The 25004-nt window shown below is 33.9% G+C and overlaps 1 protein-coding gene across 2 annotated transcripts; it reads left to right on the forward strand.

Annotated features, from left to right (window-relative positions):
* Nucleotides 1-6165: 6165 nt before the first annotated feature.
* On the forward strand, nucleotides 6166-11630 carry LOC145796846 (mitotic spindle checkpoint protein BUBR1-like). Of its 2 annotated transcripts, none has more exons than XR_014337439.1 (11): nucleotides 6166-7040; nucleotides 7152-7211; nucleotides 7514-7658; nucleotides 7813-7970; nucleotides 8411-8492; nucleotides 8604-8670; nucleotides 8739-8793; nucleotides 9292-9460; nucleotides 9569-9625; nucleotides 11201-11275; nucleotides 11355-11630. XR_014337439.1 is itself a non-coding variant. In XM_082882213.1 (11 exons), exons 1-11 carry the CDS (start codon nucleotides 6847-6849, stop codon nucleotides 11416-11418), a joined length of 1152 nt encoding a protein of 383 aa, XP_082738339.1. In that variant the 5' UTR covers nucleotides 6166-6846; the 3' UTR covers nucleotides 11419-11630. The 2 variants fall into 2 exon arrangements, 1 of the variants encoding a protein (XP_082738339.1); XM_082882213.1 differs by having other exon boundaries at nucleotides 9569-9651.
* The last annotated feature ends 13374 nt before the right edge of the window (nucleotides 11631-25004 follow it).

Raw genomic sequence — 25004 nt, forward strand, 5'->3', positions numbered from 1 at the left:
CACATAACGTTTTCAAAAACAGATATCACGGTTAGTAGAGGCCGATCTTCGGATCGGGCGAGAGGGGGTGCTCATAGCTGACCTTCCCCAATCGTACCCTAGCTCCCGAGCCGAGGCAACTCTGGTGATGACGGACATGTGGCCTTCGGCACCGAGTCAGGGTTTCCTAAATTCCCCCATAAAAAATATTTAGGTGGCGACTCTGTATCTGGCAAAGCAGTCCATGTTTGGCACTTCTTTTCAAAAAATCTGTTTCTCAAAACGATTTGCCAGATTTGGACTCTTTGGTTCAGATTAAGAACCGTGACGATTTGAGAGTCCGAGCTATAGTAACCCCAAAATGAACAGAACGGGACTCACCTTCCCGGGGCGTTCGGGGACGTCTACACCAGTAATACATATATGTTGCCAAAGTATTTTTTGACTTATTTATTTGCAATGATAGCAAGAGATGGTCAATGTACAAGCGGCTGCCATCGAGTCGGGGACGCCATTGACACAGGAGAAGATTTCAATGCAAGTGATTGGACAGAAGAAAAGGTACTTGCTTGGATTTGGGAGTGGCCCACAACCCTCTACCATATTTGCATCACAAGCACACGATAAGGACATGGAGGCAATGCGAGCTGAGGTGGAGGCACTTTGTGAGGAGCGGCAAAAAGATCATGACGAGTTAATGAAAGAGCGAGAGGAGCGCGAGAGATGTTACAATGAACTGTTGAAAGAGCGAGAGGAGCGCATTCAATTATCCAATGAGATGTTGAAAGAGCGGGAGGAGGGACAAAAGGCAAGGGAGGAGACAAATGCAAAGGTCGAGCATCTTAATGACGTAGTCGCCAAACTGTCACAACTCTTGGGAATCTAAGTTGGGCATCCGACATTTGCTTTTTGGTAAGAAAAATTTCATTAATGTCACACTTACTTTGTTTAAATATGTTCTCTTTAAGAGTTGAAAATGTCATCAATTTGGGAGTTAGGGTTGAAAATGTCACAAACATAGTCGAAAAAAGGCGTTCGGGGGCCGAAAATGCAAAACAACCCCCAAGCCACTATTTTTTCGTAACGGGAAGCTTCCCGGTGATAAATGTGACATGTAGGGACAGACGGTATGTAAGTAGGACACATAAGTTGGGAGTTAGGGTTGATAATGTCATAAACTTAGTCGAAAAAAGGGGTTCGGAGGGCGAAAATGTAAAACTGCCCCCGAGCCACTGTTTTTTCGTAACGGGAAGCTTCGCGGTGATAAATGTGACATGTAGGGACATACGGTACAAAAATAGGACACCTACGTTGTGAGTTAGAGTTGAAAATGTCATAAACTTGTTTCTTAATTACCAACCTTGTAATCATGCTGTAATGCCATCTTATCCAACAACTTAAAACCTTATTTATTTATTTTTTTTGTGTGTGTTAATTGGTTCATTTATCTATTTATATTTGCCATGCTTGGTTTATTTATTAATTGGATTAAATCATAAATTAAGCACCTGAGATTCACTAGTCTTTATTAATACATATTGAAACAACTTTCCATCATGTAAAAACAAAGGTATGGGCTTAGTTGTGGTCTGTGTACACATTGTAATTTTTTTTCCTTTTTATGTGATGTTATTCATTGGTAATAAAAATATTCTATAATTTTAGTTTATATAGACTCTGTATGTCTATGTTTATTCTGTATGTATTTGCCTGAAGTTCAACTATAAGTATTTTCCAACATCAATAATGGGAACATAATAACTAATACTTGTATGCAACTTTACTTTTGGCCTTTTTTGGAGTATTCAAAGGAAGAAATGTGGATGACATTATAGGGATACATATCAGGTGAGGTGTTAATAGAGTATTATTTTATTCTCTCTTTTTTTGTTAATTTGCTGCTGGGTGAGTTTTATATATTGATATATGTTCTACTTCTTAATTTTTTGAATTTCTTTAAGCCAACAAACTCGATTGAAGAAGCCTAATTGTTCTCTTCAGTTGTCCAATGACTACTGTGTTCATGAACTGCCCTTAACTCTTGGCTCTTTATTTTCTGCACTTCTTTAAGCTTCTTAATGTCCTTAATTTCCCACAATAAAAATTGAACAAGACTAGTCAATCTCTCCATTTGTCCTACGACTGCTATGTTGATGAAGAACAACCCCAAACTCATGGCCTTGTGCTACTAACCTGTAAAGCTTTACCTAGTTTATACACCAAAGCAAATCCTACAGCTTCATGTATTTTCACCAACCAACGTAACAACATAAACTTATTACAATCGGCCTTAAGATGGCCTTTTAACCACTGCCCTGAACCATAGTTACCAAATCTTGTACTAGAGGGTATTTCTTTGTTTTCATACTACACCTGGTAGAAGGCACAGTTCTTTAGTCGTGTAAAAGTTGTGATTTGGGAAGTTCTAGTCTCAATGATGAGCTCGGTGTGGAATTTGATTCTCCCTTCCTTTCTCCATAAGTTAAAAACTAAAAGTAAATAAAAATAAAAAAATACAGAAAAAGAAACCAAGCCCTATGTAGTTCCCTTCACCCATGCACTGTGGTTTTCCTTGGTGGTTGGGACATGCCTTGAATCAATGCTGCAGGTGGCTTTGAAAGTACTGCTTTAGAGTCAGCTACTAACCTTGGGAGTTATTGATGTTATTATTAATAACAAACTAGGTGTTTACTTAATTAGATTGAACTTACTTAGCAGTGTGCTTTATTAATCTTCTCTGATGTATTAATATCTGTTGTTGTGGTGTGAGCATCTGTAGAACATGTATATATATATTGGTTTTTAACTTAATTGAGGGCGTAATGGTTTCATGTGAATGGTTGCATACAACTCAGTTATTAGCTGATATTGAAATTGTACTTGATAAAGAAATCTATTACCTACGGATTTGTGAGGGTGGCTTTTAGCTTGATATCTCAAAATATGGTGACTTCTCGATCGAGAATAAGGATATATATATTCTGACCTGTTTGTTTGATCATGACTTTGATTGCATATGCCATGTTTGGTCTTTGATTTTCTAGGCATTATAATATAATTGGGCCCATATGCCTTTTAACCAGGAAACTTTTGTGTTTAACTTATCCATTTATTGCATAAGAGAAATATTGCTTCTTATGCAATGTGAAAGAGCTTATACTTGCATTATATTCTCATTCAAAGATTTATATATTGACCTGAGCTCTTGGATGAGAACTTATATGAAAATTATTTGGTTTTGCTGGGTTGTTTATTTTGCTTGATAATTTAAATTAGGGAAAGAGCTTATGGTTTATTTTTGTTTTAAAAACTCAATTTTATTTCCCTTTTTCCAGCTGGGAATCTGGGAAATTGAAATATTCAGAAGTTTCAAAAACTCATTTTACTCTTGGTTTCCATTTTGATATCTGGTAAAATGAAAAGGTCAGATGATCAAGAATGCTGCTGTTATTGGTTCTCTTTTCTTTTCTTTTCTTTTTTCATACATTCTCGGTTTTTTTTTTCATTCTCCCTTTTGATGGATCCACTACTTTTGAAAATGTGAAAATTGTTTTATTTTACTTATTTTTTCCCCTCCCACTACTGTTTCTTGGAAAGTTTTCAATGTACTTTTTTTCTAAAATTGTTCTTAATGCAATGAATTAAAATTGTTCTGTGCGACTCATTTGAATCAGAAATGCTGACATAATTGAACTTATTGATGAAGAGTATTGTACGCTTCGTTCTAGTTGATTAAGGTGTGTGGGTGTGTGGATCTCTGAGAACTCTCAGGTATCACTTGTGTGTGTGCACGCATGTTGTTGTTGACGCCTTATTATTTTGAGGAGCTTTTGTGTGGCGATGCTTTTAGATAATGTTAGGAATACTAAATTTTCTACCAAATAAATGACTAAATATAGCATTTTTCGATGCTTTTTTGACTAGAGTTGTTCCAAATTGCTGACATGTTTAATTATGTTGGGATGTCAAAATACTTAATTTTTTGCTGAAGGTGCTTAAAATTGATCTTAATGCAATGAATCAAAATTTTGTTGTGTGAGTGACTCGTTTGAATTGGAAAATCTGATAAGTGAACTTATTGATGAATAGTCTTGTGTGCTTCCTTCTAGTTGCTCAAGGAGTGTTCATCTTTGAGAGCTCCTGGTATGGGTTTTTTTTTTTTTTGGTTATTTTTGTTGTTGTTGTGGTCCAATTACATTGCATTTCTTGGCGTTTTGAAAATTATATGTGACGAAGGATATATCCTTAGAGTTGGGAGTTAGAGTTGAAAATGTCATAAACTTAGTCGAAAAAAGGGGTTCGGGGGGCACCATTTTGCAAGAACTAAATGTGACGAAGGATATATCCTGTTGACCTAATCGTTTGGAAATTCAAACAATGGATTTGTAAAGTTCAGCTAAGGTTTAGGTGCAATTGTGTATTTGATAAGTTTAACTATCACCACTACAAAATGTAAAACAACAGTTGAACAATAGACAGTTCATATATATAACATGGCCTCAAGATTTGGCTGATGGGAGGATAATTACTCAGCAACAGAACAGGGAACTTAGGACTAAAGAAGCCAAGTATTGAAGATACGTATCAAAATAGATAGTAAGATGGAAGAATAGGTAAGCATAATCTTATATAGCTCTTGTCCCCATAAGCCTATAAAGAACCCAAGGCATTACTCATTCACAAACAGAAGCATATCTACATCTATAAACCCACTAACTGGAAGCTTCATGGAGGTCACAAAAGCATAAGCATAGTGAGTTTTATGGATACCAGACAAACTCTAATGATGGGTTCTCTTACATTTTTATAACAAATAATTTTTGGATGAAATGGTAAGTACACCCAAAATTTCTGTAATTTCGTAATACCTACACAATTTACTTTCACATTTAAGTACTAAAATTTACTTAGATAGATTTAGAGATTAAAAAGCTAAAACAAGAACTCATGATGGGTCCATGTTTGGATGTCTTGCATTAGTTAATAGATATTACTCTCCTTGTCTTTTAATGTTTGAAATTATTACGATATATATATGTCGTCCAGAAGTGCCTCTACACACACCGAACTAATGATTTTTTCCCCCTTTTTTGCAGATGTTTTTGGACATACAAATGTGGATATGTTTTTGTTGACAAGTACGTGAGGACATTGTTTTTATATCTCTATCCGTATATATAGTGGTTTGTACAAAATATTTTTTTGGTAGAGTAAATATCAGCTAATTTGGTAGAAATTAACATAGCACGTGGTACAAAATAGTTTTGTGGCAGTATAAAACATAATTTTTGTTGTGGTACAGAAGTTATAGGTGTACAATTAATTTGGTTATTCTAGTATTATGTATGGAATTAAATTCTTGACGTGGGATTAGACATGGTTCTTATGATATTTGTAATATATATATAAGTGGACGTTCAATATTAATTTTTTGGATGGTTGGAACTGAAATGTGTGCACGTTGTTGAATGCTTGATAACATATTTACCGTTGATGGATTATATTGTTTATACAGGGTACATGTTGTATTAATAATAGATTTAGTGATGGATTAATTTGTACAGGTTGTTTATAGAAAATTTTATTTAAAAAAAAAAAAACACGTTAAAGTATTTGGCTACCAAATATTTTGGTAGCCAAATACGTAATAGTTATTCTCAAATTATTTGGCCACCAAATATTTTGGTCTATAATAGTTATTCTCAAATTATGGTAGCACTTTTAGTGACTAATACATTAGTGGTGGAAACATACCTTTTGCCGACTAAACACAAGCTAGTAGCCAAATGTGTACTTTCGGCGACTAATTATTTAGTAACTAAAAGTGATACCTTTTGCCGACTAAAAACAAGTTAGTAGCCAAATTTAGTCATTCGGCGACTAATACATTAGTGGCGGAAAACATACCTTTTGCCGACTAAACATAAGTTAGTAGCCAAATGTAGTCATTCGGCGACTAATACATTAGTGGCGGAAAACATATCTTTTGCCGACTAAACACAAGTTAGTAGCCAAATGTAGTCACTTTCGGTGACCAAAAAAATTTTAGTCGCCAATACTATCGCCGACAAGGTAAAGGCGACAAGCTTAGCGACAAAATATTATGGTCGCTAAATCGTTTCGGCAACTAAATATGTGACTTTTGGCGACCAATATTTTGGTAGCCAAAAGTGACATTTCTTGTAGTGTCTACAAAATATGTGTTTACTAATTGGAGATGGGATTTTGCTGTTTATTTTCTGTTTACTGTGTTTGGATTTGGAGAAAACTAAGTCACATGAAAGGGAAAATTTCTTATTTTGGTCTCTGAAAATTGAGAAACTCAAAAAAAAAAAAAAAAAAAAAAATTGATTGGACCCAAGAGAGTTTACTCTCAATATAGAAAATTCAAACCCAAAATTTTAACTTGATCTATTATCATTACATCAATCAAACAGGATTGATTTTTTTATTCTCTTACAAAATTTTCATTTTTGTTTTAATTTAAATGATTTGCAGAGGGGACACTAGACAACAGCAGATAGAGCTTAGATAAAGCCAATGAGAAGAATTGGAAGATCTCTACTTCCATGAAAGCCATTGATCAAAAGAAACCCAACAAAACCTCCTCTCCTCTTCTTTCTTTCCTTGTTTTGTTTTTCTTTTCTTTTTTGTTTTTTCTTCTTTATTTCTTTTCTTTTTTTTAAGACCCGGACTCCTATTGGCGTACCATTTAGGCCCAAAGAGTAAGGATGGCCCAAGCTTCTGTACTCGGTTCCCCCACCGTAACGGCTTCAATTTCGATTTCAAATTTTGAAATCAATCAATCAATCTCGCCCGCTCTCTCTCTCTCTCTCTCTCTCTCTCTCAAACAAGAACGGTATAGTGATGGAGAACCTTGAGATCATATTGGATCCAGAGACGGAGTTCCTTTACTCGAAACAAGAGACCGGTAATGAATGGGAACTATACAAGGAGAATGTGAAGCCGTTGAAGAGAGGCCGAAACGTTCGCCTCCTAAACGACGCCCTCAAATCCCAGACCGACAATCAACTCAAGAAATCTCTCCTTGAGACTCGAAGGTATATACACTACTGCTTATTCGTTTTTATCATTTATTATCTACTACTCTAAACCCTAGTCTTATTTCTCGATTTTCTTCTTCGTCGTCTTCTATGTCTCACTTCTTTCAGGAGGTTGATTGAAGCGATTGATGAGTACAAAGGGGACGACCCTCTTCAACCGTGGCTCGAGTGAGTACTCCAATCAAATCTCCGTTTCTGAATTCAATTCAAGGGTTTTGATTCTATTTTCTGTACAATTAAGCGGAGAGAGAGAGAGAGAGAGAGAGAGAGAGAGCTTCTCAAGAACAGTTCAGCTCTCTCTGCCTTCCTAGAAAAGAATAGTTTTTTACTAAACAGATGCTTTGACTCTTCGATCCCCATGTTATCTGCTACTTTTTTTTCTTCTTTTTTTTATTATTTATCATTTATTATTTTGTACACGGTTAATTCAATTACTGAACTACTTGTTTTCTTCTTGTCATTTTGTAAAGTTGCATTAAATGGGTTCAGGAGGCTTTCCCTCCTGGCGGAGACGGCTCAGGACTGGTTGTGATTTATGAGCAATGTGTGCGTGCATTTTGGCATGAAGACCGCTACAAGGATGATCTCCGTTACCTAAAAGTGTGGTTGGAATATGTGCGCTCTTTTCATCGTGACTTGCATTTTTTGCTTTGATTGATACTGTATCATTTGTAGCCTGGTGTGTGACTGGTGTCTGTGTTCATTTATAAAGCTCTTTTATCCTGGTTTTTATTTAAAAGTGGGCATTGGATCTGAAATGGCATTGCAGGCTGAAAATTGTGCTGATGCCGAAGTAATATATAGCTTTTTGGAAGCAAACAAAATTGGGCAGACACATTCTATTTTCTTCATGTCATATGCTTTGCACATGGAATCCAAGAACAAGATTAAAACTGCAAATGAAATTTTTAATCGAGGGATGTCTAGGTAAACTCCTGTTGCTTTTCCAGCAGTTCATATCTTTTGAAGATTGCATTCTGATTTGACTTCATTATGGATTACAATGTAGTTTGACAGTAATAAGATTATAAGATACTAGCATTTGATTTGATTTGTTTATGCAAACAATTTATTGGTGTTATGTGCGAGGTTTTAAGTTGGTTAGATTCAGTGACTCACTGGTTTATTTCATTTGCATTTTTCATAAGTCAATTTTCTAATTTTACAACTAAAGATACATGCAAATTATCATCTCAAACTTATTGTACATATTCAGCTTGCATATGATGATTGTACCAGACTTGTTGCAATTTTATCACCCACATTCATTTGTTGCTTCTCACTTGTTTTAAGTTTGATCTTTCGATACTGAATGGTTATTAAAAATGACAAGCATGTAATTCCTTGTTAATTTTTCTATGCAATAGGGATGCTCAACCAATTGAAAAATTGAAGGCTGCTTATAAGAAATTTCTTGCGCGTTCAATGGGAAGACCAAAAGCTACAGATGTATGCAATCCAATACATTAAAGTTCTGTTTCTCTCTCTCTCTCTCTTTATTTCTCCCCCCTTAAAAATTGGTTATAGTTTCCACTAAGTTCCATTTCTTCCAATTGTCAGGAGGATTTAACAGAAAATCACTTGCCATTCCGAAGCTTTGGAACTATCTTGGCTAGGGGAGAAACCCGTAAGTTGCAATCTTGTCTTTTTGATACCTAAAATCTTTGCTTGCTAAAGTTTTTCCTGTTGTTGCAGGAGCCCAAACTACAGAGAGTTTTGATTTTCCTAGGAAAAAATTGAAGCAGGATAGGTGAGTTTTTGGTGCTTTTAATCTTCTGAAGTCGGAGAAAATATATATATATATATATATATTTTAAAGAATACTTGGTGTTGTTTTCTTAAAGGTCTTCCAGATAGGCAGAGTGGTGCATAAGCATAACTTTACAATTGCTTACATGTTCATATGTGCTATCAGTATCACTTCCTTCTGGTCTGGTCTGGAGCCCTGTATTGAGGTTGTTAAGATTGGTTAAATATGCTGTGGATGATATTTCAGAGGTCTGGTAAAGGTGCTACTTAGGACTACAACAGAACCCACTGTTTCAAAAGTGATGCATAATTCGAACATCAATTCTAAATGAACATGATTGATACAAATAACTTCATTATGCCCCTTACATTTTTTTATTTTCTTGAAATAAGATGCTATTTGACTAATTATCTAGCTTTAAGGAGTCTTATAGATATTAGTATGATCATTATTACACTTTTGTTTTAAGGTACTCTCTGTTTCAATTTTATTTTATAGGGCTCATGGGGCTCCACTTACCATTTTCAAAGATACCAGCACTGATGTCAGCTTGGTTCATCAACCAGAGTTGTCCAAAACAGACTCAAAATCTTGGCATGGTCTTGGAGGTCGAGCAGAGAGAAATAAAGAGAATAATGCAATTCCTACCAAGTGGACATCAAATAAGGTTAGTTTTGAACTCCACACAATATGTTTTGTCTAATTGCTGGCAATTTTGACTTTGGTTTTTTCACATCATACCTGATATCTAAGGCATTTAATTTACTGATATCAGATTCCACGTAGACTTGGGCCTAGAACTGGAGGAGCAACTGCCAGTGCTTGCATTGAGGTATTTGTCGATGAGGAATGTGCTGAGTGAGTAATAAACTCCTACAATTTTGATGTACTATTAGCATTTTTTTTTATGGCTGCGCTCGTTTGCATGTAGTGAAAATTGTCATTTTTTATTTTTTTGAGAAACTTATGGTTTGCGGACATACAATAAAGAAGAGCCTCCCTAGAAATACAGGCTGGGAAATTTCCAACTCTAGAATAGGGATTCTCTAATGTCAGGGTATACCTGCCTAAAATATGTGCCACCCTATTACAAGAACGAGGAATAAAAACGAAAGTACAAGAAGAGTAGCCTGGCATTAACCAAGCACATCAACCTGGCTGGTGCAGTGGGTTTTTTGACTTCACATCTTAACAATAATCTGTGCATATACTTTCCCAAAACTCATATGAGAACAAATTCGAACAATACAACAAAAGGAATTGTTTCCCCTACAGTAGGGGAAATGACAATCATGCTGAGAGCTGCATGAACAAATAGCAACTCACCTTTATCATTTCTTGCTACAACACCATTTGTCCCTTTTTCCATGTTTGGCATCTATGGCTCCATCCATACTAATTTTAATTTTAATAATCTGTGCTGTGGAGCCTGGAGGAGGTTGCGAAACCTGAGAATTTCCTCCACTGGCATTTGCTGTTTGCGCAGAACTATGCTTAGTTTCCAACAAAAATTCAATGTTATATTGGCCATTTCTTTTTGCAACAATTCAATCTCTCAGCAATTCTGCCTGAACACCCTAACATTTCACACCTTCCAGAAACTCCAAGAGCTCATGTCAATCTAACCTTTAAGAATGTCCCATAATATTTGCCACCACTGGAAAAATCAACATTACTAAATAAATACTAATAGCTTCAGGTCAAAATCAAAAGGGGGATAAAGAGCCGCACACAGGTTAAGCCTCCTCCCCATAAATCTTTCTTTTACATAGATTTCATTTACCCGGAGCATTTTCCCAAGACATTTCTATTTAAAAAACTTAACCTTGCCCTGAACTTTCATGTACCGAATCATTTTACACAAGTGGTTTTTTGTCTACTTCTATACCGTACTACACATTATCTCTTTGTTGCCTTTGTCTCTCTGTTGCCTCTGCTCTACACTACGTCAATGTTCTCAAAGATCCACTATCACACCATAGAGCTAACGGGAGAACAGTCACGATGCCATTATGCTACACCTGATAATTCTTGTTGGGGAGCCTTAAGCTTCCCAAATTTACCTGAGCAAAGCATTATATTGAATGAAAACTCCAGAACTTATTAATTTCATTCCTGTATACTGCATTTACCTTACTGCACTGTTCACTTGCTCAGTACATCATGGTGTTAAGCAGTGTGAAGTGCTGTGAAAATATGAAATAAAGAACATTGATGTTCTCACCCAAGGGGTTTTAGTTTCACCAAACTGATTCACTTATCTTGAAATTAAGTAAACGATGCTGTTCATAATAGTAAACCAACCCCTTCCCCAGTCAGCGGCCCTTCTTAATCAATTTCTTAGATGATTATGTTGTCATTATTGATATTAATTCCTTGTTGCTGATTAGTTATCTATCTTTTACAGAAATAAAGTGAGCAGTGAGGTTGGAAAGTCGTCTATTTTGCAGCTCAGACACGGGGATGGTCAAGACCTTAAAAAGTAAGCATTGACCTTAAAATGCCTTTTTTTATTGTACTTTTCAAGTTTTCTTTTTAATTTTTTAATATTTTTTTGGCAGGGAATCGAAGCTATTGAGAGAAAACCCATTACGCAACTTTTCACCAAATTTTCTTCCCAGATAATCAACATACAATGCTCATCTATGTTTGTTATGTTGTATGAGTTAATGTACGGGTCAGCTTTTATCTTTAAAGCTTGATCCCATTGTTATCCATGAATATTTTCTAATTGCTAAGAAAATTGGAACCTGCTATGTTTTATTGTCATTCCATAAATTTTAATGGAATCTTGCACAAGCACACTTGTGGTATGTGTACCTAATACGTTTGTGCTATTTTCCTGATTTTCTTCCATTGAAGTGCTGTCTCGTTCTGCATTCAAAATCCCGATTAAGGTGAGTTCCTGTTGATGTTACTTGTAGTACCCGAGCCGCCAATTTGTGCATGCTATGTGGGTCTTGGTCATCCTAATCTCCCCTTTTTATGTCTTAATCTCTGCACATGCTATGCCAATCTGTGCCTATATGCCAAGTTTCCTCCTGTGAAGGGTTCAAAAAGAACAATTAACCCTTGTGGTGTAGTCTGAACAAATGTTTTCATGTATATATATATATTTTTTAAAATTGAAAATGAAAACATGTTTGGTATACATTTTTTGTTTACAAAAAATGAAACTTTTAGTCTAAAATTTTCAATAAAAAATTATGTTTGCGTTTGGTAGAGTTTTATAAATATGATTTGAGAGTATGAGTTGTATTTTGAGTTTGTGAGTTGTGGAATTATGATTTGAATGTAGAAAATTTGTTTGGTTATGTTTTTTGAATAGAGTATTGAATTGAGTTTTGAATTGAGGCCCCGTTTGTTTCCAGAGATGGAATGGAGGAGATTGATAGTGAGGGGATTAATAGTGAGGGGATTGTTAGTGATGGTCGTTTGTTTTCAGAGATAGAATGGAGGGGATTGATAGTGAGGGGATTAATAATGAGGGGATTGTTAGTGAGGGGATTGATAGTGAGGGGATTAGTAGTGAGGGGATTGATAGTGAGGGGATTAGTATTGAGGAATTGTTAAATTATTTTTATATAAAATAATAAAACAAATAAAAAATTAAAAATTATATTTTTAAAAAAATTTCCAATATATAAAAAATAAAATAAATAAAAAAATTTCTAATCCCCTCACTATTTTTCTAATACCATCTCTACCTCCTCACTATGAATCCCCTCCCCAAGGGTATTAGTAATACCAAGGTATTAGTAGTACCCTCCCTATCTCTCAAAACAAACAAGGTATTAGTAATACCAAGGTATTAGTTAGTCCCAAGGTATTAATAGTCCCAAGGCTATCTCTCAAAACAAACACCCCATATACTAATCCCAAGGTACTAGTAATCCTAATCCCCTTGCTATGACCCAAAACAAACGGGGCCTGAATGTGGAATTGAGTTTTAAAAGTTTGATTTGACATGTGAAGTAAGAAAATTTATTTGGCGATGAGTTTTGAAAAGAGTTTTCAAAACTTAATTCAAATTGTTATTAATTATAACAAAACACATTACTTTCACAATATTAAAAATTCTGATCAATACTCATAACCAAATTCTTTTTAAAATTTAATTAAAAAAATTTATTATTAACAGAAAGTAACATTAATCAATTTTTTAATTGAAAATATCACAAAGGAAATAATTTTTTTTCAAAATAAATATTCAAAAAATTTAAATCATAAATATTTAAATAATTTAAATAATCTAAAAAATTTAGTAAGTAAAAAATAAAAATAATTATTCAAAAAATTTAAATCGTAAAAATTTAAATAATTTAAATATTCAAAAAATTTAAATAATTTAAAATGTTAATATTTTAAATTTAAAAATAACTCTACACTCAAATCGTAATCAAACACATAAAACAAAACTCAATTAAGAATTTATTTTTAAAACTCATAACCAAACACATAACTTGAATCTCCATACTACTTTCACAACTCTACACTCAAATCGTAACTAAATACATAACAAAAAAAAATATAATTTAAAATATTTTTATAAAATAGAGTTTGAATTTATTTTTATAAAATATTTTAAAATTTAAAAAATTAAAATCGTAATATTTTGAAATTAAAATATTTAAAAATATTCAAAAAATTAAAAAATTAAAAAAATCGTAACATGTTTAAATATTAAAATATTTAAATATTTAAAAAATTAAAATATTGATTTGAATTGAGTTTTGAAAAGAATTTTGAATTATGTGTTTGGTTATGAGTTTTGAAAAGTAATGATTATGTTTTGAATTGAGTTTTGAGAAATGGGTGTAGAATTATGATTTGAAAACTCAAAACAAATAACACACTCAAATCAATGGATGAAACTATAATTTAAAAAACTTACCATTATTTTCAAATTAAGTTTTTACTCTCTTCTCCATCACCCACCATCTTCGGTCCACCCACCGCTGCCACAACTACCTTCCAACGAGCTCCAGTCACATTTTAGCAGACACTATCCGTTTACCCTCATCCGCTAGTCAACGACTCTAGTAACTCACCAATTATGTTTTTCATTAAATTTGTTTTTCTGATTTTTGTGAACAAATGTAAGAAATTGACAAATTTTATCAACATATTTTAGTGTTTGATAAAACAAAGAACAAAAATCAAGAGAATATATATATATATATATATTTTTAAAGATGACAGATATTTTCAAATTAAAATCTTATAACGCTATCACAACCACTTTTATAGCGACTAGTAGGCTACATCACCAACACGCCTGCACATCTGCTACTAAAATCGTGATTGCTACAACCAACAACCTTCGTCACCTAGGGAATCGAGGAGCCTACAAGTGCATGGCAACACCAGTTCAATTTGTCGGGGAGAAATTTTAGAACCGATGTGCTTAACATTAGGATTTAACATATATTATTTGAAACTTATACTCACTTAAAAACTTAAACTTATAAGTAGAAAGTTCATCTAATGTATATTAAGACATTTTTTTTTTACTTTTTATTTGATGTGAGACTTTATCTTTACCTTTACACATACTCCAATAATTTTCCCCTCATGTGTAAACCAAATATTGGGCCTTTTCTTACTCTCTCGAATCTTGAGCTATTATCCGCAAGTTCATCATAGATCAAATACACTCCCCTTTAATCTTGATCTGTAACTCTCTAGCATCAAGTCCAACTTAGGTCACCTCCACGCACACTAAATCGTGAGCTACCATACTCTATTGAGAGAGCCACCACATGCTCCGACAATCTTTCCCTCATGTATGAATCAAACAATGGGCCTGTCCTTGTTCCGCCTCAAATCTTTATCTATCATCCGCAAGTTCATCATAGATCAGACACACTTCCCTTTAGTCTTGATCTATAATTCTTCAACATCAAATCCAACCTAGGCTACCCCTACGCGCACTTAATCGTAAGCCACTATACTCTATTGAGAGAGCCACCTCGCCGCGGTTGCACTAAGAATATATTTTTCTCTATCAAGAGTCACTATGGAATTATTATTATTTTTTTTAAATTTTTTTGTTGCTTTATCAAGAGTTTTTGTGCAAGCTCAAGCCCAACAACATCAAAACTCTAGAAAAGCTTGCCCATAGATCATTAGCCATTGGCTCTGATACCAATTGTTGAGGAATCGGGGAGTCCACAAGCACACAGTAACACCGGTTCAATTCATCCGGGAGAAACTTCAGAGCCACATGTTTAACATCAGGGCTCAACATATATTATTTGGAACTCACACTCACATAAAAGTTTAAACTTATAAGTGGAGAGTCCACCTAATGTATATTAAGACTCATTTTTTTTTTACTCTTTATTCAATGTGTGACTTTACCTTAACACATTCTCCAACATTTGTTTCACTACTGCTACATAAATTTTTAGAAAAATTTAAATTCAGTATAGAATTTAAAAATATATATATTAACAAGCAGTAAATTTTATATATATTAATAATTAAAGTTATAATTTTTTTTAATATACCTGTATTAATTACCACTTATCGGTAATGTTTCCTAAATTTTAACGTTTGCATTGTCGCCGAAAAAATCAAAAGGTTTCCGGGGAAAACACTATGGTGCACACCCGCACCTTATAACTGTTGGCTACATATTTTGTAACAGCTAATCGCAGCTTGACACGTGGTACATGAAGGGCAATTCAGGGAGTTAATACAAGTCTTCAATCAAAGACAGATACGTGACAGGTCATATTGGTTATAATCAAGGTTCTGAAAAGCGGTTGCGGTCGCCGTATCAGTGGCGGTGGCCCGGTTGCGGTTGCGGGGTGTAAAGGCCACAGCGTAACAGTTACGGTTACCGGAACTGTAAATTTTTTTATTTTTCGCACAATTTGCAAAAAACTTACCGATACGCATATTTTTTTTCTAGAATCATATTTATTGGGTTTTAAAATAAACTTTGATAAATTTTTGATAATTTTTAAGTATGATCCTATATATTTCATATTTTTAAATCACTAGAAAATGAATTTTTTTACATTTTATTTCAATAATTAATGACTTAATATGTCATAAATCCATATTACACTAGTGGCAAAAATATATTTTATTGGACTTAGATGTATAAAATTATTTTTAATTATTATACTTGTGGAAGCATATGTGCATTTTAACTCAAATAGTTTTAAAAAAGTATACATCCTTAATGGAAGAACTTGACAAAGTACATAACATCATAACACAAATCACAAATAACAGAGAGTACATTTTATATAATGTTACTACTAAAATTACACAATGTCACCACCAAAATGAGTGACATCGTGCATCTTGGGATTCAAATTGTTGAGCTTGATTGTTGTTGCTACCTTCACCCCACCAAAATGAGTGACGTGGTGCATCTTGGGATTCAGATTGTTGAGCTTGATTGCTGGTGCTACCTTCACCCCATCCTGTAGGAAATATATAAGTGAATGTGCTCATCATGTCATCCCTTTCTGTTTGGTGCATTGGGGGAGAAAATGGATACCTTGGTTGAAAAGGATCAATATACTCTTCTTAGGCTTGTAGAAAATTTGGCAAACCGTATCCTAGAGGACCATGTTGTTGAGGGGGCCAATGGTAATTTTGTTGAGGTGGGTAAGAATAGCTCTGGCTATCACTGCTATAGGATGGGTAAGGGTGATATGGATAACTCTGACTACTATCAGATGAATCAAGCTGTTGTTCTTTGATTCTTATTCTTCTTTCATCCTTATGTGTATCACTACCACGAAACCTCCTAGCTAGTTGGGGTAAAGGTGCAATAGGTTCTCCAATATCATAATGTTCTCCAACATCACATAATCCAAATCCTCCACTTAAATCTTCACGTCCTGCACCAAAACTAGTACTATCACCACTATTGTCGCCGCCACCGCCACCACCATCACCGTGAGAAGTGCCTCCATCATCACCTCCTTCTTCAGACGGTGTTAAACCACCACTATTATCACTTTGAGTTGGAGTAGGAGTTGAGCTTTGAGAAGTGCGTCAAGCTTGATATCTATGGGTGCCACCACCATCGTTTCCATTATTGCCATCGCCATTGCCGTTGTCGCCACCACCACCATCATCATCTGAGACCAAATCTAACCATTCAGAATTATCCACACTATCTATTGAAGGATTTTCCCTTTCTTTTATCCATAGACTTATTGGATCATCTTCTTCAAATATGTAATCCAAGTTAATAGGATTAAAACTCCTATTAATCTCCTCTTGGCTGCTTCTTTTAACGTGTCTCAATTTTAATCTCATGTTGCAGGTGATAAAGACTAATCTTTGGGTTTTCTTATATTTCAATCTATTCCTCGTCTTCGTATGGATGAGACTAAATGTACTCCAATTACGTTTTCAGTGAGATGATGTGATGGTTTGACTTAACACTTTCATAGCTATTTTTTGAAGTTCAGGAGCACAACTACCATGAATAATCCACCACTTAGCTGCACAAAATTACCTTACATTAGACATAAGACAAAATATGATAGAAAATTATTTAAGTATTCATGGATTGTAAATTTGTAATTTTGAAAATAAAACCTGGATTTGATTGTTTCCACCCCCTTTGTGCTAAAGGAGTGCCAAAAGTTTCCTGTTTATCTCGAAACAGCAACAACTATAATTTGGACAATCATTACAAGTAACAATTGCAAAAGTAGATTATTACTATTAAAATTTAAATAATTGGTATGTACTTGATTTGTTGCTTTCACTTGAGCATCCATATTAGGCTTCAAGCTGGTAATTACTTTTTAAAGTTCATCAATCACTTCTCTTATTATTTCATTGGATCAGGTAACACCATATTGGAATTGAGGATTTAAAAAATATTCTTCAAAAATAAAAGGACAATTAATAATTGTAAGTAAATATTCATTTTATAATTGAAATCGTAACACTTACCAGCCGCATGCAAATCTTGATGTAATTGAAAAGACCATCGAGTATCAATAATTTTCCAATACTCGGTGTAGTAGCGACAATCTCTTTTAATTGCCAACTTTGCTCTATCTATAGATTCATATATGAAACCCATTGTTGGCTTCTCATCTCCATCAACCAACCTCAATACTTTGACTAGTGGCTCATGAACTTTACAAAGTTCTGTTGCTTTCTACCAAAACTCCTTTCCCAAAATAATTTTTTTCCCTTTAGCTCTCAATTGTTGTTTATATCTAACAATACTTTCACTGGCAATAAAAATTGTAGCAAATTGAGTGATGGCAGGTCGAATCAATTCTCTATCTCCAGTGAATTTTCTCATTAAATCCAACACCCATCCACTATTATAAATGAAATTAGTTATGGTTTGACCATCATTAATCACATTTGCTACACTTTTCTTATTGGCTATGTATTTTAGCATAAGATCGATACAATGTACTGAACAAGCTGTCCAATATAAATGTTTTCTTTTTCTCATTAACATTTTCCCTGCAGCTTTGAGTGTAGGTTCATTATCAGTCATCACTTGAACAACGTATTGTTCTCCAATTTCATCAACAACTTTATCTAACAACCCAAAATAATATTCAGTAGTCCTACTAATAACATTAGAGGCATCAATTGATTTGTGAAATATAGTACCTCTATTGCAGTACACTAAGAAATTGATGATGTGTTGCCGAGTTAGATTGATCCAACCATCACACATGATGGATGCACCTCTCTCTGCCTAAATTTCCTTGAATGATCCTATACATTCTGTCATTTCAGCATGCTCCATGTCCAAATATACTTCAGAAACTTCATAACCACTAGGACCCTTTACTCCTGGCCCTACTTCAGCAGCAACATCAAGCATCGGTTGTGTATACTCTGAATCAACTGCATTGAATGGAATACGATTATAGAGTATAAACTTAGACACTGCCTGTCCCAATCTCTTCCTTGACTTCTGTAAATTGATTGTAGAGATTTTCCGCTGCTTTGTACTCTTGCTCTTTTGGAGTTCTACATCCATTGCTCTCAACCTTGCTTCAGGAGCATTGGGCTTAATCCAATTACGTCCACTCCCACCAGTTTCACGCATGGATTGTGATCAATGAAAACATTAGCAATACCTGACCCTTTTGGCATTCTTTGACAACTACCCCCTGTACCAGAACTACCACCTGCATCATATTGTGATCCATGACCTGCATTACCTCGTCTAAATTGTTGCCTTTCCTCTCATTGTTGTTGTGAATGAATACTTGCTTGTTAGCCCTGGTCATCTCTAGATCAGAGTCAGAGTCATCATGTCGAAGATCTACAAAATCTTCTCCTTCATCCTCATCATAGAGATCATTTCCGCTAATATGTGCTTCCAATTCAACTTTTTTCTTTTGTTTGTCTGCTTTACTCATTTTCTTATCTTGTAAATGTTTCATCATTTCTTGCATCACGTCTCTACTAACACTAGGACAAGAATGCACTTGCCCCGTTTGATGTGCTAAGTGTTGTTTGAACGCGTAATCCCACTTTTAATGAGATGTCCACAAAATTTGCAAATAATATGATGTCTAGTGCCTTCAACTGGAGTGCCAAATTTCCAACCAATATCATCACTTGGGGGTTCATCATTGGCACCCTTTTTTCGTGACATTTTTGAATTTGAATTCTGCATCATTGATACATTTTTTAATTTATTTTAAATGTTTACAAAATTATTTTTCTACAAAATTTGAACTAACTATATAAACAATATTTACATTTATTAAATTAAATGATTGTAAAAAAAATGTAACCACTATTTATACTTTTGGATTTTACATACTAATGCAATCATATAAAAATTTAAATATATATTTTTTTAAAAAAAAATTTGCCATAAAAATTGTTGTCACAACAAATTGTCATAAAAAAAAAAATTGTTGTGACAACACATTACAATAACAAAATAAAGAATATTTACAATTAAATATTAAATAAAATGATTATAAAAAAAATTCAACCACTATTTCTACATTTGGATTTTACATGCTAATGTAATTAGGAATAAAGACATTTTTCATGGCATTGTTTGAGTTATTTTTTTTTGTTTTTGTATTTTTTTATCTTATAGAAAAGACTTTTTTTTTTAAAAAAAATTTGTGCCATCAAAATTGTTATCACAACACATTACAATAACAAAATAAAAAAATATTTAAAATTAAATAATAAATAAAATAGTTATAAAAAAAATGCAACCACTATTTATACATTTCGATTTTGCATGCTAATGTAATCATATAAAAATTAAAAAATAAATTATAAAGAATTTTTTTTTAGGTGTTGATTTTTTTTTATTTAAAAAAAGATATTTTTTTGAATAAATTGTGTCATAAAAATTGTTGTCACAACACATTACAATAACAAAATAAAAAAATATTTATAATTAAATATTAAATGAAATAATTATTAAAAAAATTCAACCACTATTTATACATTTGGATTTTATATGCTGTTGTAATCAGGATTAAAAACATTTTTCATGGCATTGTTTGACTTATTGTTTTTTTTTAAATATTTTTTTATTTTACAGAAAAGACATTTATTCTAAATAAAATTGTGCCATCAAAATTGTTGTGACAATACATTACAATAACAAAATAAAATCATATTTAAAATTAAATACTAAATAAAATAGTTATAAAAAATGCAACCACTATTTATACATTTTGATTTTAAATGCCAATGTAATCATATAAAAATTAAAAAATAAAGGGCCATTTGCATACAAGTCCCATTTTGTGAACTTATAATCCACTAAGCCCTAGATAAAATTATTTACTCCTTCAGGTCCCATTAATTTTTAATAAACCAATTTACCCTTCCAACAAACTCCAGGCAAGCTGTCTCGATGTCGCCTTCCCTCTCCCTTCCGTCCTCAAGTCCTCCATCGACGTCCTCGACGGAGCTCTGTTGTTGGAAATCCAGCTCTGCCACTAGAACCACCGCTTCCTTTCCCTACTCATATTTGCCATGTCGTCGTCGTCGATGAAGATGAAGAACTCAAATCCGCGAGTGGCTCATGCGTGAGGTTGAGGTTGTTGTTGATCTGTCTCTGAACAGATCTACCTCTCTCCATTGCCGCCGATCTGCCTCGTCACCACCTGAAATTCAAGGTCTCTGGGAGGGTTGGGTGAAGAATTGGGTGGAGCTGCAGCCATTGCTTATGAGAGTCCATCGGAAGATGAAGACTCAGAGCCGGCGTCGAAGACTCAGAGCCGGCGTCGGAGACTCGTCCGGAAGGTGATGAGTCTATGGATTGTGAGGTCTTGGTTTTCACTGAGTTCACAGATGCCACTACCATTAGCAAGAAAGAAAGAGAGAGAGAGAGAGAGAGAGAGAGAGAGGGAGAGAGAGAGAGAGAGGGAGAGAGAGAGATCTAGGGTTTTTTGAAATTGAGAACCTTCTCAGTTTATAATATTCTCAATTTTAATCAAGAAAAAATTGAGAAATTTCTCAAAATTGATAATTATAAATTTCTTAGTTTTGATAATATTCTTAGTTCATGCTAGAAAAAAATTGAAATTTTTTTTAGTTTTGATAATTATAAATTGAGAACATTATCAATTTTGGGATTAAAGGGCAAAACGTCTTTTTACCTCTAAATGAAACTTATTGGCTCAAAAACATTTTAATAGGACCTAAGCTACCACTAAATATGTAGATAGGACTTTTAGGTAATTAATCTAAAAATAAATTATAAAGAATTTTTTTTGAGGTATTGATTTTTTTTAGGAGCTATTTTTTTTTAAAAAAATTGTGCCTTTAACATTGTTGTCACAACACATTACAATAACAAAATAAAAAATATTTATAATTAAATATTAAATGAAATGATTATAAAAAAAAATGCAACCACTATTTATACATTTGGAGTTTACATGCTAATGTAATCATATAAAAATTAATAAAAAATAAATTATAAAGAATTTTTTTGAGGTATTGATTTTTTTTTTCTTTTAAAAAGATATTTTTTCTAAAAAAAATTGTGCCTTCAACTTTGTTGTCACAACACATTACAATAACCCAATAAAAAATATTTATAATTAAATATTAAATGAAATGATTACAAAAAAAAAATGCAACCACTATTTATACATTTGGAGTTTACATGCTAATCTAATCATATAAAAATTAAAAAATAAATTATAAAAAAAAAAATTCATTCATAGTTGTTTTTTGGGTTTCATTCACTTGAATATTTGTTATCTTTTTGAATAACTTGTAAGAAAAAAAATTCAATAAAAACTGATATATATAAAATGTATTAATATAATTATAGGTGTTATAATTTTTAGATATTATAAAAAAAAATCAATCACTAATTATTATATATAAAATGCTAAAAGTAAGTGCATAGCTTTATATACCATAATTTTTTTAGGCTTTACACCAACCGGAGATCATTGTTTGAAAAAAGAAAAAGAAAAATGCCAGTTGGAGGCCACATAAGAAAAACAAATGATTATATAAGTTCCCAAGGTTCTAAAGCTAGCCAGAGAGGCAGCCAAACAAACAAAATAATAAAAAAAGGCAATAGATCAAAGCTCACTTATAGAGTCACAAATGTTCTTCGTCTTCAACACAGAGTCATAGAGTCACTTACAAGTTTCACAAATGTTTTTCATCTTTAACATAAAGGCAGCCTTGAATATTCATCTCCTTCTTCATCTTCAACATAGGTTCATCTCTTCCCTCTTCTCTCTTCTCTCTTCTCTCTCTCTGTCTCTCACTCATTCATATTTCCTCTTCTCTCTGTCTTCATCTTCCCATTAACCACTCTTCTTTATTTTTTTTTATCAGAAACTTAGTTAAAGATGGTTGAAAATTTGTAGATCTAAATCAATTGTAGTTGCAGAGTTTCTGAAGATCTGAAAATTTGTGGATGTATTCTGAATATTATGAAATCTCACCTCAAAGTGGTTCACGGGATGAAAAGACGAAAGAAAAAATCTATTCAATCATAATAAAGGTATGTACAACAATATCCATAGTTTTTCAGCCTTTTCTTTTTCTTTTTTTTTTTTGAAAAGAATCAACTAAAAAAAGTGTAATGGTGCATAACGGGCCGTTACGGCCGGTATGGCAACGGCTGCAACGGCTATAACGACCGATACACCTATGAATCTCAATCACACCGCAAAAGCGGGGGTAGCGCGTGGTGCCTACCGCCACAACTGTTACGTAACGGCCGTAACCGTTACGTAAAACCACATTTTGAAACCTTGGTTATAATGGATCTGTGTAGCACTGGGAAAGCTAGAAGGCGCAAGATTACGTGGCCCAATGGTTACTCACGAATTCAAATTCAAAATCCAAAAAGGAAGCCTAGCTGCAAGAATTGAGTAGTGGGATTGACTGTGAGAGAGTATGATCAGCAATCATGGGAGGACATTTCGATGGTTGGAAGCCTACTTCGACGGTTATCCTTGGGGAGTATAAATAGCAGAGAAGGCCCCAAATTGAAGGACCCAGACTCAGATCCAGAAACCAGTCATTTACTTCATGTTTTCTTTACAGTTCTTTACATTTTCAGCACTTCAATTCCTGTACTGCACTTTATTTCCTAGGAGTAGTTTCAAGTAGTTGCTGTAAATCTTTTCAAGACTGGGTCATTTCATTGTAAGTTCTTATTCACTTAATGAAATTCAATTCCTAAATTGCTCTGTACTTGTTATTTCTTATAAATTTCTCCTAAAATAAGCTACCAGTAAAAATCCTCTTCATTGAGGCTGAAAGAACTTCAACACAATCGTCTGATTGGTTGGCAACTATAAATTTTGTAAGGACTTATTGATCCTTGCCGGCACGCTTAAACTTACACAATTAACATTCGAAAATCAAAAAAGCCAACATATATTTTTGGCACGCCCAGTGGGACCATTAAAAATGGCTAGACATAGAGTAAGAGGAGAAAATGAAAGCCTTGAAGAGAGTGTGGAATGAGAGGTAGAAGTACCTAACCCAGAGGGCAATGTGATGGATGCACCTATCCCATCAGATCCTTCACAAATGGTCGAGCAGACCAGCACTTCAGAATATACAACACATGTCCAACACACTGGACAAGGCCATGAGATTAGACCTTCAAATGTCCCTTCTACCCAACCACTGAATTCATGGGGAGGTTTAGTAGATGCTATGGGACAACAACTAATGTATACAATGGAAATATGGGCAACATCGTTTTTGGATCGAATGAATTCTTATCAACTAATTATTGTAAGACAAACTGAAGAAAATGTAAATAGTCCTCAGCAACAATTGGCTCGAGATAAATAGCCTATGCAAAATAATGGACAAGGCAATGGTCAGACTAGTAGTCACAACCATGAGAGGCCAGCACCTGTGCCTCAGTCATGGTATAAAACTTCTTTGAGACTAATGGCCACTCAGAATGTACCATTTTCTACTAGTGAAACCATACAATTTGGTGAATCTGGGCCAACCCAGGTGATTAAGGCTGAATTGCGTAACATTGAGGCCGTTAATTAGGATATCTTAAATTTATTTGCTTGTCAAACTAAATATTTTATGTATGTTTAATGTCAATCAGGTTGTACATAGTCAGAGCATAAAATGGGCAAAAATATAGAATTTGGAGAGAAAAGAGCTTCCTATACGTGCGTTGACTTTTTCCGCACGTGTACCTCGGAAAACAGGCCCAATGTTTTAAACCAGTTTGAAAGACAACAAAGATATAAAAAGGCAAGAAATGGGCTGGATTAGTGTGCTGAAATTGATTATAAGGAAATGGAGGCTAGGGTTTTGAAAATGTGATTTCTCCTCAAGCTTAAAGGACAACTTCCATGGGGGTACCTTCCTCATCCTCTTCCTTTTCTCACTCCTCCATGAGTGGCTAGTCTTCTTTTTTAGGGTTTTGATGAAACCCTAGCCATTTAATAGGATTTTTCATAAGCTTTGATTGTGAATCAGTTTGAATCAATGTATGAATGATTTAGAAGTTTTTAATAATTGTTCCTTTCATCTCTTCAAGTATTCTACTCTCTGTGATTGTTTAATGCTTTCCATACATTAGTTTCCTTTGTGTTTGTATTTAAAGTACGAGACGAGTCATGCTACGAGAGACGAGTCGTGTTGCTACCATAGTTTAGAGCAAACACCTCGTGCTACTCGGGATGATTCGTGCCTGTACGTTGAATGCGACAACCCTCTTGATCAATATTTCAAACTTGTAGTTGTGA

Source organism: Camellia sinensis, chromosome 8 (genome assembly GCF_055761805.1).
Source record: "Camellia sinensis isolate YWXY chromosome 8, ASM5576180v1, whole genome shotgun sequence".
Lineage (NCBI taxonomy): Eukaryota > Viridiplantae > Streptophyta > Magnoliopsida > Ericales > Theaceae > Camellia > Camellia sinensis.

Bases quoted from the DNA above. Each gene is read 5' to 3' on its own strand.
- LOC145796846 (XM_082882213.1), top strand. From the start codon at position 6,847: ATGGAGAACCTTGAGATCATATTGGATCCAGAGACGGAGTTCCTTTAC. The intron at 7,659-7,812 runs GTGCGCTCTTTT...ATGGCATTGCAG, and splicing joins TAAAAGTGTGGTTGGAATAT to GCTGAAAATTGTGCTGATGC. The intron at 9,461-9,568 runs GTTAGTTTTGAA...TACTGATATCAG, and splicing joins CCAAGTGGACATCAAATAAG to ATTCCACGTAGACTTGGGCC.